Source organism: Neophocaena asiaeorientalis, unplaced genomic scaffold, assembly GCF_003031525.2.
Source record: "Neophocaena asiaeorientalis asiaeorientalis breed wild unplaced genomic scaffold, Neophocaena_asiaeorientalis_V1.1 scaffold183, whole genome shotgun sequence".
NCBI classification, from domain to species: domain Eukaryota; kingdom Metazoa; phylum Chordata; class Mammalia; order Artiodactyla; family Phocoenidae; genus Neophocaena; species Neophocaena asiaeorientalis.
The window spans coordinates 3,221,424-3,238,124 of NW_020175199.1; the positions used below are offsets into that span (position 1 = coordinate 3,221,424).

Sequence of the window (16,701 nt, forward strand, 5' to 3'; positions counted from 1 at the left end):
AGAACAAAACCAGTAAGCGGAGGCCAGAGTGGTGGGAGATAGACCTTTTCTAGAGAATTGCTCTCTGCATGCCACGCAATCTTGTTCCTGCCTTTTTCATTTAATCCCCTGAATGCCACATCAAAGGAGAATCTCCTATATAATTTTTTAAGGTAATGTTTTTGTCTTAAACCCATTAGTACATTGGAGCTTATTAACATCCTACCCTGTGGTATGGGATGTGTGTTGTTGTCATCTGAGGAGCTGAAGTTTCTAAGCTGTAGCAGCCTAGACTGAGGAGGAAAGTTCTCAGATACGTGCTGGAGCCCTGGCTCTCATCCTGGCTGTATCATCGGTCACTGACGTGGTCCAGGGCAAGCCTCTTCATCATGTAGGCTACATTTTTCTTTTCTTTTTTTTAAAAAATTTATTTATTTTTGGCTGTGTTGGGCCTTCATTGCTGCACACGGACTTTCTCTAGTTGTGGCGAGTGGGGGCTACTCTTCCTTGCAGTGCACGGGCTTCTCATTGCGGTGGCTTCTCTTGTTGCAGAGTACGGGCTCTAGGCATGTGGACTTCAGTAGTTGCAGCACGCGGGCTCAGTAGTTGTGGTGCATGGGCTTAGTTGCTCCGCGGCATGTGGGATCTTCCTGGACCAGGGCTCGAACCCATGTCCCCTGCATCGGCAGATGGATTCTTAACCACTGCGCCACCAGCGAAGCCCTGCATTTTTCTTATTAGCCAGATAGGAGAGAGATCAATCAACCACAAGCCCTTCCCTTCTGCCTGACCACCTTATCTGACAGGGATGGAGGCCTTTCGCAGAAGAGGGTAGGTATAGTACAGTGTCAAAGCAAGCAGCAAGGCAGTCAGACTGCTGGAGTTCCACACTGGTACTGTGGCTTACTTGTGTGCTCCTGGACAAGTTATTCATGCTTCTTCAGCTTTGTCACCCATAAAATGGGTCCGAAAATAGTACCAAATGCGTAGCATCGTTGTGACCGCACGAAATAATCCATACAAATTGCTTAGCATGTGGGCCAGGGTCCTAGCCATGTTTGTGCTGGTGGTGGTGATTAATGCTTACATCTGGGAGGAGACCCATCAGTGTAAGACACAGTCACCTGTCAAGCGTGACACATGTCAAGCAAGTGACATCATGTCAGCTCTCTAGAGTACTTCTGGAGCTAGTCAGAAATGGTGCGTCCCAGAATGTTGCAGTTACAGTGTTTGCGTTGTGTCTGTCAGCATGAGAAGGGCAGCCTTTACCAAACGATTAACGTGACATTGTTTGAGACAGTAAGAACGCCAGTAAAAAAAAAATCATAGAAATTGGAAGGTACATATTTCCCTTTCACTTTTTGTCTTTGAATGTATGCCCTGCTTCCTGCAGTACAGCTCTAGAATTGTTGCTCTGAGAACATGTTCAAATGACCCGAATAAATCCTATTTTGAAATTCTGTGAAATAAAGTTCTGTTAAGTTAGGAGTTGGCAGTGCTCGCTTTATTCATTTGCACTTTAAAAGGGAATAATTCATTAGCTGTAGAATTTTCATTTCCTCCACTGCAGCCCTCCACTGAACATTCGGACCATTGTTCACACTTCCTGTTGTCAGAAGGTGCACTTGGATGAGCTCAGATGCACCCTGGTCCCCTCCTGGGCATCTTAGTTCTTTCATGAGAAAATCTTGCTCTTGTTCCTCTGGTGGTTTGAAGCATATACAGGAAGGGCGAAGGGGCACCTAGAGCGAAGCGTTTAGGACTTTGAAGAACCAAACGTTGCAGAGAGGTGAACTGGGGACACATGCGTGATCCTTTATTGGCTCTCTCACAAATCAAAGCAGTAGGTTCCCAGAAAACAAGTTCAGGTAGGAGATCAGCATGGACTATCATAGTTGAAAAAAACAAATTGAAAAGCTAAGCTGTGATGGACATAAAAGGATTAGAGTCAGCTCCAGGAAGTGGAGGCTGAGGCCCATTTGCACATGTGAAATGAGGCTGGAGGTGAATGGCGAGTCCAAGCCTGTGGGAAGGGACTCCCCGAACCCCTGGCTGGGCTGAGGGCACTGGCCTGGATCCTGCAGGTAGAAGTAATTGCAGCGTTTTTGGTTTGTTTGTTTTTGAGATAATTGGCATGATACCCTGTATAAGTTTGAGGTATACAGTGTGTTGGTTTGATACATTTGTATATTGCAATATGATTACTACAGCTTTTGTTAGCTAATAACGCTAACATATATAATTATCATTTCTTTTTTGGGGTGAGAACAGTTAAGATCTCGTCTCTTAGCAACTTTGAAGTTGATGATACAGTCTTGTTGACTGTAATCACTATGCCGTACATTAGATCTCCACAACTTATTTATCTACTATTTACAAGTTTGTACACCTAAACGACATCTCCCCAACTCATCCACTACCCCGCAGCCCCTGGTCAGCCCCATTCGACTCTCTGTTCTTACAGGTCTTTAAATGGAGAAGTGGAATGATGGCTGGCATGTAATGGGGCAGGGCTGGGATGGCTAAACCCCCTTCAGTGCGTGGGACATCCTCATGCCAGTGACAGTGTCCCAACCAGAATGCCAGTGGAGCCAGTGGTGCCCCCCCTGAGACAGCATTGCTGGATTGACCATCTCTTTACAGCCAAGAGGTGGAGAGATGGGAATGTCCCCAGATGGGAAAGAAGGGCCGGGCAGTTCGTGTTCACTCTGGGACTGCTCTGCAGAGGGCAGCAAGCTTCCCCCGTGATGCACCCCTCAGAGTTGGTTGGACTGGAAGACCCTGAGGGTCCTTTCCGCTCTTACTACTGAGACTTTGAAATAGGAGGTGGAAAAAACGTATCGAAAATTCAAACTAATTTAGGAAATGGCTTTCATTTATTACTACGTACTCCAGTAAGTTTCCTATACGTTATTTCCTTTATTCTTCAGTTATCCCGTGAGATGTGGGTTTGAGTTCCATTTTACACCAGGGAGCAAGAAGTTAAATAACTTGTGTTTCAATTAAACTGTACGGCTTCAAGGTGGCAGAGCTTGAGCTAAGAACAGCAAAGTAAATCAGTCAAGTAAAAAAAGACAATAAAAACAAGCAAGTAAAATAAACGACATTCAGACCGTGTAGTTCATAATATTCTAACATCGGAGGGAGTGTGTACCGGGCTTTGGACTTAATCCAGGGTCATCCCAGGAAAACCAGAACTGCCAGTAGTCTCTCTTCGACCAGCTGGCTACTCGTTTGCTGCCTGCACCAGTTGCAAAATGAATTAAATACATTTTTCAAGATTTTAAAGGTTTTTTTGTTTTTAGCTCACTACGAAATCCCATCTCACATTTAAGGACGTTTTAATTGAAAGATGAGCAAACTTAAAAAGACTGACAAATGATCAAATTCATTCTAAAAGGTAACGCATTCATATTTCCACTACATGTTATTTATTATCTCTATCAGTTCTGCATTTTTGAACCCCCAACGATCATGCTTTGAAATAGACTCTCGATATTTAGAAACGTAATGGCTTTATGACAAAAAGGTATCATGTACGTTTTCTGGTAAGAAATACAAGGCAGGCTTGTCCAAGGAGCACATGCCTCTGAGTTTGAAAATGAAAAACCATTTTTTCATAGCCTCCAAGCCAAGGCCTTGCAGCTGGTTTTCCCTAGCTGGCCAGCATCTTCCCATTGCCCTGGACCGGGATTCAGTGCTTCAGGGATGGGGCCTCGCAATCTGTGTTTTTTTAACAAGTTCCTCAGGTAATTCTTCTGATCGAGCATATTAGGAAACATTGACGGAGGCCATGCTATGAAAATCTTTTCTTCATATAAATTGTCTGAAGTTGAGTCACAGAAATCGCAATAATTGTTTTGCTTGTAAAAACGACCTTTATGTTTATAAGCCCATAATAACATAACCTTGAATGCACAGCGTATTTACAGCTTACAGCAGCGGTCCCCAACCTCTTTGGCACCAAGGACTGGTTTCGTGGAAGATAGTTTTTCCACGGACTTGGGGGCGGGGGGGTGTGGTTTTGGGGTGATTCAAGAGCGTTACATTTAGTCTGCACTTTATTTCTATTATTATTACATCAGCTCCACCTCAGACCATTAGGCGTCAGATCCCGGGGGTTGGGGACCCCTGGCTTACAGAATACTTCTATGTACGATGCATCATTTGAGACCCACAAGAATAGATAGTTTGACAGATGAGAACTGAGATCCCAAGAAGTCCTTTGTCCCAGATCCTACTGAGAGTAAGATGGAAGAACAAGGATGTGCATCCAGACCTTCTAACTCATTTTTTATGTCTCACTGTGTGACCATCAGCCCCCAGCAGCAGTGCCAGATGGAAGCTGAGACCGGGGTGTTGGCCCCTGGGTAGCTGTGGTCTTGCTGGTCCCTGGAGGAGCTCCATCTCCTTAGAACGAGTACACAGATAAAGCCATTTGCACTAGACTGGCTTTATTTCTTTCCAAACCATCTTTCTTTAGAAACTTCAAAGACATTATTTTCATTTTTGACGTGTTTGAAACTTCAGCAAGAATCTAATTTATTGGAAGGCCAAGTTGAGGGTAGGATACTTGAGAGACTAACAGTTTCAAGTTCACTGACATCTCCAAAGCCTGAAAGAATGATTTATTTTCTGGAGGGGAAAGAAAAGTATTCAGCACAGAGATTAATTTAATTTCTGATTTATTAGAAATGATATGAGTGTGGAAAATTTATAACTATAAACTGCCTTCATTTTTATGTTTTTAAGAAATTTTACTAGTAGACTGTTAGAAAAAAATATAGACTGTTATTAAAGTTACAGCATTCATTAGAAAGATTACAGGAAATCTATATCATTAGATTAACTCATTTTAAATAATTAAGCTTTTTTTTTGGCAGTACGCGGGCCTCTCACTGTTGTGGCCTCTCCCGTTGCGGAGCGCAGGCTCCAGACGCGCAGGCCCAGCGGCCATGGCTCACGGGCCCAGCCGCTCCGTGGCATGTGGGATCCTCCCGGACCGGGGCACAAACCCGTGTCCCCTGCATCGGCAGGCGGACTCTGAACCACTGCGCCACCAGGAAAGCCCAACAAGTTATTTTGATTTGTTTGAGTTTTACTCTCCTCATCTATAACATAAAGAAAGAAAATAGATAATACCCCTTATTAGGGGTGTTGAGTGGGTTAAATGAGATAAGAGTTACAGAATACCTGTGAGTTTCCTTTCTCTTTTTGAATTAATCTCATCTCTCCCCTTGGCAGTCCTGTGATGGAGGCACTGGAGGTATTATGTCCATTATACAGATGAGAATATAAGTCCATAGAGGTGTGGTTTGGTATATTTCACTATTTTGAGATAATTCCCTACCATGATCTCTTCACATATTTCTTCTGCCCTATTTTCTCTCATTTCCTAATGCATCTCCAATCAGCTCCTTTATATCATCCCACAGCTCTTGGGTGCTCTGTTCTTTCTTTCCATTCTTTTTTCTTTTTTCTTTGTGTTTCAGTTTGGATCATTCATACTGGTGTATCTTTCAGTTCACTGATTCTCTCCTCAGCTCTGTGAAGTCTACTGATGAACCCATCAAAGGAATGCTTCATTTCTTTTTTTTTTCACTTTTACTTTATATTTTTATTTAATTTTTATTTTCTATTGGAGTATAGTTGATTTACAATATTGTGATAGTTTCAAGTGTACAGCAAAGTGATTCAGTTATACATATATATATTCCCTCTTTTTCAGATTCTTTTCTTATATAGGTTATTACAGAATACTGAGTAGACTTCCCTGTGCTATGCATTAGGTCCTTGTTGATTATCTATTTTATATATAGTAGTGTATATATGTTAATCCCAAACTCCTAATTTATCCCTCCCCCCAACCTTTCCCCTTTGGTAATCATAAGTTTGTTTTCTATGTCTGTGAGTCTGTTTCCGTTTTGTAAGTAAGTTCATTTATATCAATTTTTAAAATTCCACATATAACTGATATCATATGATATTTGTCTCTGTCTGATTTCACTTAGTATGATAATCTCTAGGTCCATCCATGTTGCTGCAAATGCATTATTTCATTTTCTTATGGCTGAGTAATATTCCGTTGTATATCTGGGCCACATTTTCTTTATCCATTCCTCTGTTGACAGACATTTAGGTTGGGAATGCTTCATTTCCGATAGTGTGGTTTTCTTATCAAGTGTTTCCATTTGACGTAAACTCCCTAACTTTTGTTGCATGTCGTTCACCTGTTCCACTAGATAGAACGCAGACACTGAGGAAAATAGTATCCCTGCTTGGAAGTGGCCTGTGTCTTCCTTCTCCTGTCAGGCTGTAAATGTGGAAGCCCAAGCCGGTTGAGTCCGGAGTTGAGCCGAGTTTACATTTTGTTTGCACCACAGGTTTCACGTTCCTCTAGACGGGGCTGCACCGCCTTACGCTGAGGGTGAGGGCCGGCCGTCAGAGATTTTCCCTGGTTGGTGCGCTTCCCCCCGCTCAGCTCTACCTGCATCCCTGTAGCACAGAGTCTCTCTCACCAGGCTCCTGCCCGACCTCAGGAGCCGGCTACAGTTGCTTGTTACGTTAGGCTGGGGCTGAGGGGTCTTTCATTCTGGATCCACTTCAGTCTTAGGGAGTATGCCTAGGCCTCAGATCTGGGTCTGTCTCAGCACTCTCGCCCTTTCTACCACGGCAGCCAACCTCTGCCTTGTATACGTGGTTGTGATCTCGGGTGGCCTCAGCCTGCAGCGGCTTGAAGCCAGACTTCAGTCTGGCCAGAGATTGAAGTCAGGCAGCATCAGTGAGAGTGCTGGATCCTAGCCGCTAGATCACGAGGGCCAGTAGCCAATGACAAGGCCCTGGCCCATCAGCTTTGTAGAAAGGAGTTTCCACAAAGAGACGGAAAGTAGTGAAACAAGTCAATTGTATATTAGGAGGAAAAGAGTACATGTGAATAGACACACACGGGCAGACTCAGAGAGAGAGTCGTGCCTTTGTGGTAGTTTGTATCACTTTTATGGGGCATTTCTGCCGGTTTCCTCTGGCCAAGCATCTTGCTTTTCCTGGCTCTGAGTCTGTATTGGGTTAAACTCAGGGTCCTACACTATGTGCGCATGCATCTCTTAGCCAAGATGGATATTAGCCCAGAGGCCTGTGGGAAGGTTGACATCACCTACTCTGATGTGCCCCCTCCCTTTTTGGCCCCCGCAGGAGGCTTTCTGCACACGTGTAGTTGGGAAGGTCTCCTTGACCTCAAGAATGAGGAATATGTGGTCTCTTTTATCTGGGCATGGCTCAGGTTCTCCTTCCTCCTGTATTATGTTCATCTTGGAGTATCTGTCCACAGGGGACAAACTCCAACTGCCCAGCCTGGGGCCCATCTATCTCCTGTCTCAGTTGTAGATTTGAAGGTTCCTCATATATACTTCCAAACTGCATCCCAGAAAGCAGGCACACATTTACGCTTCCCGAGCAGCTAATGAGGTTCCTCCTAAAAGGTTCCTCCTTTTTGTCTTTAACATCACTGGACTCTTTTGATTGGGTGGGATTCCATAATTTTGTGACCCGCTTGTATAATGGAAATGCAGCAGTGGACCTGGTACCTAGTAGAGCATAAAAGATTTTTATTGGTTAACTGAGGAATCAAAATAGAAATGTCCTGTTGACTGGTCCAAAAGATTTGAAGGTTCCTCATATATACTTCCAAACTGCATCCCAGAAAGCAGGCACACATTTACGCTTCCCGAGCAGCTAATGAGTTTCCTCCTAAACAAGCCTTTTTGTCTTTAACATCACTGGACTCTTTTGATTGGGTGGGATTCCATAATTTTGTGACCCGCTTGTATAATGGAAATGCAGCAGTGGACCTGGTACCTAGTAGAGCATAAAAGATTTTTATTGGTTAACTGAGGAATCAAAATAGAAATGTCCTGTTGACTGGTCCAAATGTCCTGTTGACTGGTCCAAAATCCCACTTTGATTTTGACTTGTTCCTAATTGGCAGAAGCAGTCGCTACCTGATTCAGGAATACAAAAGTATGTGTTTCACTCAGAAGCTCCATTTACCCAGAAAGCAGGCACACATTTACGCTTCCCGAGCAGCTAATGAGTTTCCTCCTAAACAAGCCTTTTTGTCTTTAACATCACTGGACTCTTTTGATTGGGTGGGATTCCATAATTTTGTGACCCGCTTGTATAATGGAAATGCAGCAGTGGACCTGGTACCTAGTAGAGCATAAAAGATTTTTATTGGTTAACTGAGGAATCGAAATAGAAATGTCCTGTTGACTGGTCCAAAGGTCCCACTTTGATTTTGACTTGTTCCTAATTGGCAGAAGCAGTCGCTACCTGATTCAGGAATACAAAAGTATGTGTTTCACTCAGAAGCTCCATTTGACGGAGATGAGAAGCCTAGTCTTTAGGCAAAGCCTTTATGATCCCTGACTGGAAATACCACACACACACCCCCTACCCCGAGGATCTAGAAAACTGAATTCTGATGCTGATTCTGCCTCTCATTAGTTGTCTCTTAATATACAGATTACTGATCAGTTCTATCCCTTGGTTGATTGATCAAATGGGATTAATGATATATATCTCCAGTAGATTGTTGTGAAGATAAAATGAAATTACATAAGTAATTTACAACACTTACTAAGTGCTGTAGAAATAGAAAGTAGTACTCTAGGAGGGGTCAGAGCAGTGTAGAAAAATGTGGGAGTTTGAATTTCAAGGCACCCTTTTGACATCTACACATCACCGTAAGATAGAGTCCATGAATATGGAAGAGAGCAAAATTAGAAATAGAGCTCTTTCCTCTCACTAAAATTAGCCTCCTTGTGATAAAGGTTAATTAAGTCCTTCTCCACCAGGCAAGGGCACATCTTTAAAGGGAAATAGCATGTCAGCCCTGACTCATGCTGGGGAGTGATGAGGTCTTTGTGTTGTATCCCACTCTGAGCTCGGTAAACTCTCCTGTTGGACTGTGTTTCCTATAGACCTAATCTGATGCTGCATCTGCTGTCTCAGGCCTAGAATTCATCCATAGTGCTGCTTGGCTCGTTTACATACTTACACTCAGACAACGGAGACAAGCAAGACCATCAGAAAGTTTCTTTCTGCCAGCTTTCATTCATACGCAAAATCATCCACCCCAAAGAGGGCCAAAGCATATACAATGCACAGCCTCTATAGTTTTAATTCCTCTTTTGTCACCTTTTACACACCGTTGAAACCGTCAGCCACAAGCTGATAGGTCTAGAGCAGAGATCAACCAACTACTGCCCACAGGCCAAATCCAGACCACCAGCTGTTTTTGTAAATAAAGTTTTATTGGAACACAGACACTCCCATTTCTGTGCATGTCACGTGGGGCTGCTGACAAAGGCAGCAGTGACAAATTGCAATGAAGATGGTATGGCCTGCAAAGCCAGAAATACTTGATATCTGGCCCTTGGCAGAAAAAGTATGCCTACCACTTGGTCTAGAGCAATCATACTAGCCCTGTCCACTCCCCACCAGCATGACTAAGGCATATCGCTTTTACTCAGATCTCTTTCTCCTTCTTTGACTTAACGAACTAATTATTGTGGAACTGATTTATACTTTAGCACCTGAGAATAATGAGGTAAAGAGTTGTTCACACGGGAGAATGTATAATGACTAAAAGCATTTAACTAGAAAAGCTTATAGAAAATACAAAAGAATGTGTTAAACAGCTCTCCATGAGGATGCAAGTACACAGGAAATTCCCCAGTTTAATCAATAAATATATGGGCATGGAAAAAAGAAGGCGGAATAGGGCATCTATGGAGATTTTAAAAGAGATTTAAGGGACATTTCAACCTAATGCAAGTTGTGGATATTCTAATCTGAACCACTGTACTGAGAAAATTGGGGAGAATGGGAGAATGTAAACATTGACAGATCTTGGCTTTTTGAAAGAATTATTTTTACTTGGATAAAATTAATGATATTGTTATTATTTGTTTACAAATATCCTTATCAGTTAGAGATAATTAAGTTGCAGTGATTGGGGGTGAAATAATATGATGCCTAGGATTTTCCTTCTCCTCTTAAACTCCTTCAGGCAGAAAAAATAGTAGGGAGTATAGAAGAAATAATATTGGCAGAAGTTTGACAGTTATTGAACCAGAGTGATGAGTACATGAAGCTCATTATGGCTTTCTCTCAAACTTTGTGTCTGTTTGAAAATTTTCATTTTAAAGCGTTTTTTCAAACGCATAAGTTTAAGAGTCATATTTTAATTTGAATCTCGGTTTTGCCAGCTGTTTCTAATCTGTAAGATGGTCATTGTGATTCCGATTGTATGTGACATTGTGAGGATTATGAAAACTAAGTGAGATAGTGAAGAGTTTAAGGCAGTGCAGCATAATTCACAGGACATGAATCAATACCTGGTAGCTATTATATTGTATCTGCCATCACATGACAAGAATGTAACCCCTTATGAGCCTCGTTCATTTATCGTGTAATTGACTTTTGTGAACTGCAGACCTTAAACCCATGTTGTTGCTACACAAGAAGAAGGAGCCAAAATAGAGAGTGTTTTCACTATGTGCACGTATTTCCTTGACAGTCTGGACATAATCACAGCACCTGTCAGATGAGTGGAGGAAAGGACTATGGTATCCAGGAGATCTTGATTGGAATGTCAGATTGTCCTGACCATATGTCTATTCCTCAACAGTAGTTTTTTTTTTTTTTTTTTTGTACGCGGGCCTCTCACTGTTGTGGCCTCTCCTGTTGCGGAGCACAGGCTCCAGATGCGTGGGCTCAGCGGCCATGGCTCACGGGCCCAGCCGCTCCGCGGCACGTGCGATCTTCCCGGACCGGGGCACGGACCCGCATCCCCTGCATCGGCAGGCAGACTCTCAACCACCGCGCCACCAGGGAAGCCCTCAACAGTAGTAAAAAAAAAAAAAAAAAATCAACATAGTCATTTTTCTGTGCAACTGCTAATAAATGCCTGTGAACGCTTTTTAGCCCATCGCGCATGGGAAGGAAGCCCTGTGACCGTGTAGGGCACTGACAGACTTCCCAGTTTGAGTTCCTCTTGTCTCTCCTTGACAACTTGTACTCAGATGACCCAGAGCCGGCTCTGAGTACCGTGACACTCCTTTCAGTAAGCCTCAGCTGACTAATACAGCCACTTAGTCAACCATTCAGTAGCCAGTGTATGTTGACTTAAATGTGCAGGACGTTAGAACAAAAACTATCACCATCTCATCCGTCAGTAACGTCAATCAAATGAAATAAACTTGGACCCTACCCACAGAGCATGTCCCTTAACATTCATCCCTTTTTGAGGTCTCCTTCTGAGTAAAATTACCGTCAGATAGAGATGTTGGGAAGTATTCTATTCACGATGGATATTTTTTTAAAAAGGTAAGAAAAGTGTGAGGATGTGTTGGGGAAGGTTTAGGAAGCAATGTTTTGGTTAAACTCGGGTAACACTGTACTTTTTTCTCTGTTCTTCCACAGAATGACATCACTCCTTTACATGTTGCATCAAAACGAGGAAACGCCAATATGGTAAAACTATTGCTTGATCGAGGAGCTAAAATTGATGCCAAAACAAGGGTAAGAGTGCAACTTATGTGCATGCTTACGCTTATTTTCAGGAAGCAGGAATACTTCTCCTAATACTTTTGTTGCTGGTTCAGCCCTGGCTTTATCTTTATGTCCTTTGTGGTAGTCTCTTTAAAAAATGATAATGATCCATATTTATAAATCTTTAATACACATTTAAATAGTACCTGGCTTTAATTATAGAAACTAAGACCTACGTCCAGAGTTTTAGTTGAGTTAAATTTTTAATCAGTTAATCACTACTTGATATTGCAGGCAGGGCTGTTGGGCCAGTTTGATATTAAGACTGACGGTTATTGTATTTAAAAACAAATCTGTCCCCCTTTGCATGTTGCTGGTGAGAATGTAAAATGGTGCAGCCACTATGGAAAACAGTAAGGAGGTTCCTCAAAAAAGTAAAAATAGAACTAGCATATGATCCAGCAATTCTACTTTGGGGTATATACCCCCAAAGAATTGAAAGCAGTATCTTGAAGCCATATTTGCACAACCAGGTTCATTGAGGCATTATTCCCAATAGCCAAGAGGTGGAAGCAGCCCACATATCCATCGACAGATAAATGGATAAAGAAAATGTGCCGTGTACATACAGTGGAATATCATTCAGCCTTATAAGAAAATCCTGTCACATTCCGCAACATGAATGAGTCTTGGGGACATTAAGCTAAGTGACAGAAGCCAGACACTAAAGAGCAAATACTGTATGATCCCACTTACAGGAGGTATCAAGAGTAGACAATCATAGACACAGAAGTAGAATGGTGGTTGCCTGAGGCTTGGGCGACAGGGAAATGCGGAGTTGTTGTTTAATGGGATAGAGTGTAATATTGCAAGATAACAGTTCTAGAGATGTTACACACAGTGTGAACACGGTTAACGCCACTAAACTGTACACTTAAAAGTGGTTAAGAAAGTAAATTTTACAGTGTGTTTTTTTACCACAATTTAAAAAAAAAATTTTTTTAAACACAGATCAGTCTAGCCAGGTGTTTGACATGTTGCTTGTTCTGTGTGATGCACTGTGTGGGGAGGGGAAAGAAGTGAAACTTAGAATCAAGTTGGAATCCTGGATGGTGAGCTTAGCTGGTTGACTTAGGTCAGCGATATAACCCTCTGCATGTAATTTCTCTATCTGAAAATACAATCAGTGGCCACCTTGAAGGGTTGTTGCAGTGATCAAGCTATTGTTTGTAAACTGTGTTGGCCTAAAGTAGACCAGAAATAATCTCAGCCATTACTAGTAGAGGCACACCTCAGATGTATTGCAGGTTCAGTTCTAGACCACTGCAATAAAGCGAATATTGAAAGTATGTGAGTCACAGGAATTTTTTTGTTTCCCAGTATATATAAAAGTTATGTTTATACTATAGTCCATTAAGTGTGCAATAGCATTACCTCTTTTAAATGTACATACTTTAAATTTAAAAAATACTTTACTGCTTAAAAATGCTAACCATTGGGCTTCCCTGGTGGCGCAGTGGTTGAGAGTCCGCCTGCCGATGCAGGGGACAAAAAAAATGCTAACCATTATCTGAGCCTTTAGCAAGTCATAATCTTTTTGCAATAGTAACGTAAAAATCACTGACCAGAGATCACCGTAACAAACAAAACAATAATGAAAAAGTTTGAAATGTTGCGAGAATTACCAAAATGTGACACAAAGACACAAAGTGAGCAAATGCTGTTGGAAAAATGGTGCCAATAGCCTTGCCTGATGCAGGGTTGCCACCGACCTTCAATTTGTAAAAAAAAAAAAAAAAAGCAGTATCTGCAAAGAACAATAAAGCGAAGAACAATAAAATGAGGTGTGCCTGTATAACTCAGAGCTCCAATTAACATTAAACTTCTAACCAGGGATTTTCTTTTTCAGCATTTCATGTAAGAGCAAAATGTGGTCTCCTCAACATCCTCCTCTCTAAGGGTTTCGGAGAGTTTTCCCTGTCCTGTAATTGTATCTCCCACAATCCTCTGGTTCCTCTTTCCAATAATCCTGATCTCCATGTTTCTAAAACCGGCCCAGCCACCCGAACTTGATTCCCGTAGCTCCTGGATTCACTACTTTATTATTCCCTGCATGTATTCCCTCAATCAGTAAATGATTATTGAGTGCCCACTGTGGGCCAGACACAGCTGATTAACAGAGCAAAACAACAAGACACTTCCCCTACCCTCATGAAGCCGATGGGTAGTTTGTCTGCTGTGTGCTGTGACCCAAAGACAGCCCAGCCATGAATATTTAGCAGGAGACCCGGACTTCTTTTTCTTGGTAACTATTAAACCTGAAAAACATGTATGTAGCGTAAAAGAAACAAGCTTCCTGGAGAGGAGGAATGAAGGAAGTTGAAGGTTGACCCCCTGCAAGACTGTCTGACTGGGGAAGTAAATTGAAGAGAAGGTCTCATTGCATTGTCTTGGTATTATTTGCTAAGAAACCATCACCAGTATGCTAGAACTGTTGTTTTAAATGGCAGGGGTCTTCCACTGAGTACAGGCTGCTTAAAGTAGTTGTAACAATAAAAGTTAGAGAATCGTTGTGTATGCCACTTGGTTACCAATAGAGCTAACGGGTCACTTGTGAATAGGGAGAATTTTTGTGACGAGCAAAGAGGGGTACTCGAGCCAAGGCAAACAGAGAAGCTTGGAGGGCTGTACCTGGATATCCAGCTGGGGTTTAACTGAGTGTGTGGATTAGAAATGACCTTATTTCTCCCTCTTTTGATACAATCATCAGTCACCAACACAGCAAAATTGCCTGTCAGTCATTTCGCATCGTTTATCAAACACTTACTTGCTGTATTTGGTACAGCGGGAGGAGGACAGCATATAGGAGATTCAGGTCCCATCTTAAAGGGGCACATGGTGTCACAGGGGAGGACCAGGGTGAAAACATACAAGCACTTCTGGGTCAAAGCACCAGACCTACGGAATACTGGACATAGGCGAATTCAGTATACACTTAGTTTCTATGCCCTTTTGCCTCCCTGTTCTGAAAGGCTGTCTTATGTTAAACAAGATGTAGACTTCTTTTTACCATCCATTCGGTTTCAACGTGACGTTACCTTTCTTCTGTGTTATGTGAGTGCCATGTGGATGTGAAGGAACCTTGGAAAACCGAGAACAGAAAAGCCTGTCATTCTTCTATTGTTGTCCTGCACGGGGTGTGGGGTGTCACTCGGGCACAGACTGAATTCCTGGCAGACCCTGTGGAAGAAAGCATAGTACATACCCCAGATATGTCAGCTATTTTGTGTTCTCCCCATCAGAGCTTCCCTGCTCTCTTGCTGAGTAGTGACTGGGTTTGTGGGTGAAAGGGAGAGAGCCATAAAGTGTCAGAAAGCCCTGGGAACAAGCCTCAAAATGGAAAGCAAATTTTTTTATAAATACAAGTTCTAATGACTCAATCCAGTAGCTCTTTAGAAAATAAATATTGTTATCTACCCACCTACCTCCTGCCAGGTACTTCCTACTTTTGTAGCTACCTTGTTGCATCAACAATCTGACCTGCTGCACGCCAATCCCCTTGGGTTTAGGGACAGGAAAACGAATCTGGGTTTCACCTGAGGGGCCAGCACACTCTAAGGGACCTCGTTGGCTTGCTCTGACCCCTTGCACGCCTTACCGACCTAATAAAGGATTCAGTTTAAAAGCAGATGCTTCTTAGTGCCCTTTCAATCAGCGAAATAAATTTGAATTGTGGTCAGAGTAATTTTAAGTGGGATCTGACCAGCTGGAAAAGCAGGATGAGTGAATTTTTTTTACCCTAGTGCCTGATCTCTAGTCTTAAGCGTGACTAGCAAGTGAGATCATGAACTGAGGAAAGTTGATCCTCCTGAGTGTTAGTTTCCATCTCAGTACAGTTAGTGGGTTGTTCCCAATGATTTCCCAAGCTCTCCCAGCTGCTGGGGCACTGGATGCTGAAACTTTAAGAATAATTAGTTATAGTGAAAGTCAGGATGGTGGTATGCGTTGGGATGATGTGACCAAGATGGCGAAGTAGGAGACCCCAGCCCCCATCACCCAGGAAGATCAACAATTAGACAGTGATCCACGATCAAAGAGAGCTCAGGAGTCCGCTTAAGAAACTCCAGCAACACAGTGGAGCAAAAAACCTGAGAATACTGCACAAAAAGGCAAGGAAGAAGGGCTTCATTTTGCCTGTGTCATCCCATTCCCCAGGCCAGCACTGCTCAGGGCCAAGAGTGAGCCTCCCCAACTAGAAGGAGTTCCCCTCACCAAGAAAGGGAGAGTGGGGTGAACCGCCAGCTTCCCCGCCTTTTGGGGCACTGAGCAAAGGACCCACTTGGGTTTCACCCCACCCAGAGACTGGCAAAGCTGAGATGAATAGAGATGGGGAGAAACAAGGAAAAAGAGCAAGGGCTCCTAGCATCAGCCACGCAGCAGAAATGATTGTGGTTCCCTGTGACCTGCTCTGCAGACCCCAGCGCCTTTTGCCACCAAAGTAACTGATGGCCAGCACAGCGGCCACAGAGCCCCTGCAGACGTCACTGGTTTTTGCCCCACAGACACTCACATTCGCAGACACCAGCCACCTGAGCCCCTCCCTGCTCTTTACCTCCCACTGCCCCGCTGCGGCCCAGCATCCCCACCAGCAGCCGGCCCAGGCCTCTGCAGCCGCACAAGTACAAGACGCCAGCCTGGACCCCCGTGGGTGACTCACTTCTGTGCATGTGCTTGGCGCGGGCCCCTCCAGCTGTGCCCTTGCACACTGCCGGCCTGACCCTCATCACAGGCTTCTACGGCTGTGGGCACACCCGTGGCAAGACCCTGCAGCCACGGAAGGGCAGGCCGACTACCAAGGCCCTCGCAGCTGCTCGTGGACCTGAACTTGGCTCTGGCTCTGGTCACTGGCCTCCACCACTCAGCACATGTGCAGCTAAGCCCCCAGCCGTGCACCTGCACGCTCCCGACCAGACCCTCATGCCTCCACTGCCACGCACCCCCCTGGGGAGACCCTGAAGCCACAGGAGTGCACACCAATAGCCAGGGCCCCCATGGCTCTTCTGGGCCAGACCTGGCCCTATCTCCTGTTACTGGCCTGCACCACCAGGCTCACCTACAGTGGGCCCCTCCAGCTGTGTACCTGCATGCCTCCAGCCTGACTCCCGATAC

The 16,701-nt window shown here is 43.7% G+C and overlaps 1 protein-coding gene across 3 annotated transcripts in view; it reads left to right on the plus strand.

Annotated features, from left to right (window-relative positions):
• Nucleotides 1-16,701, plus strand: part of ANK3 (ankyrin 3) — a 221,425-nt gene that overhangs the window by 27,409 nt on the left and 177,315 nt on the right. For all 3 annotated transcript variants that reach the window (XM_024765198.1, XM_024765201.1, XM_024765200.1), the window contains exon 7: nt 11,464-11,562. In XM_024765198.1, coding sequence (XP_024620966.1) covers nt 11,464-11,562 — 99 coding nt within the window. The remainder of the gene's footprint in view (nt 1-11,463; nt 11,563-16,701) is intronic.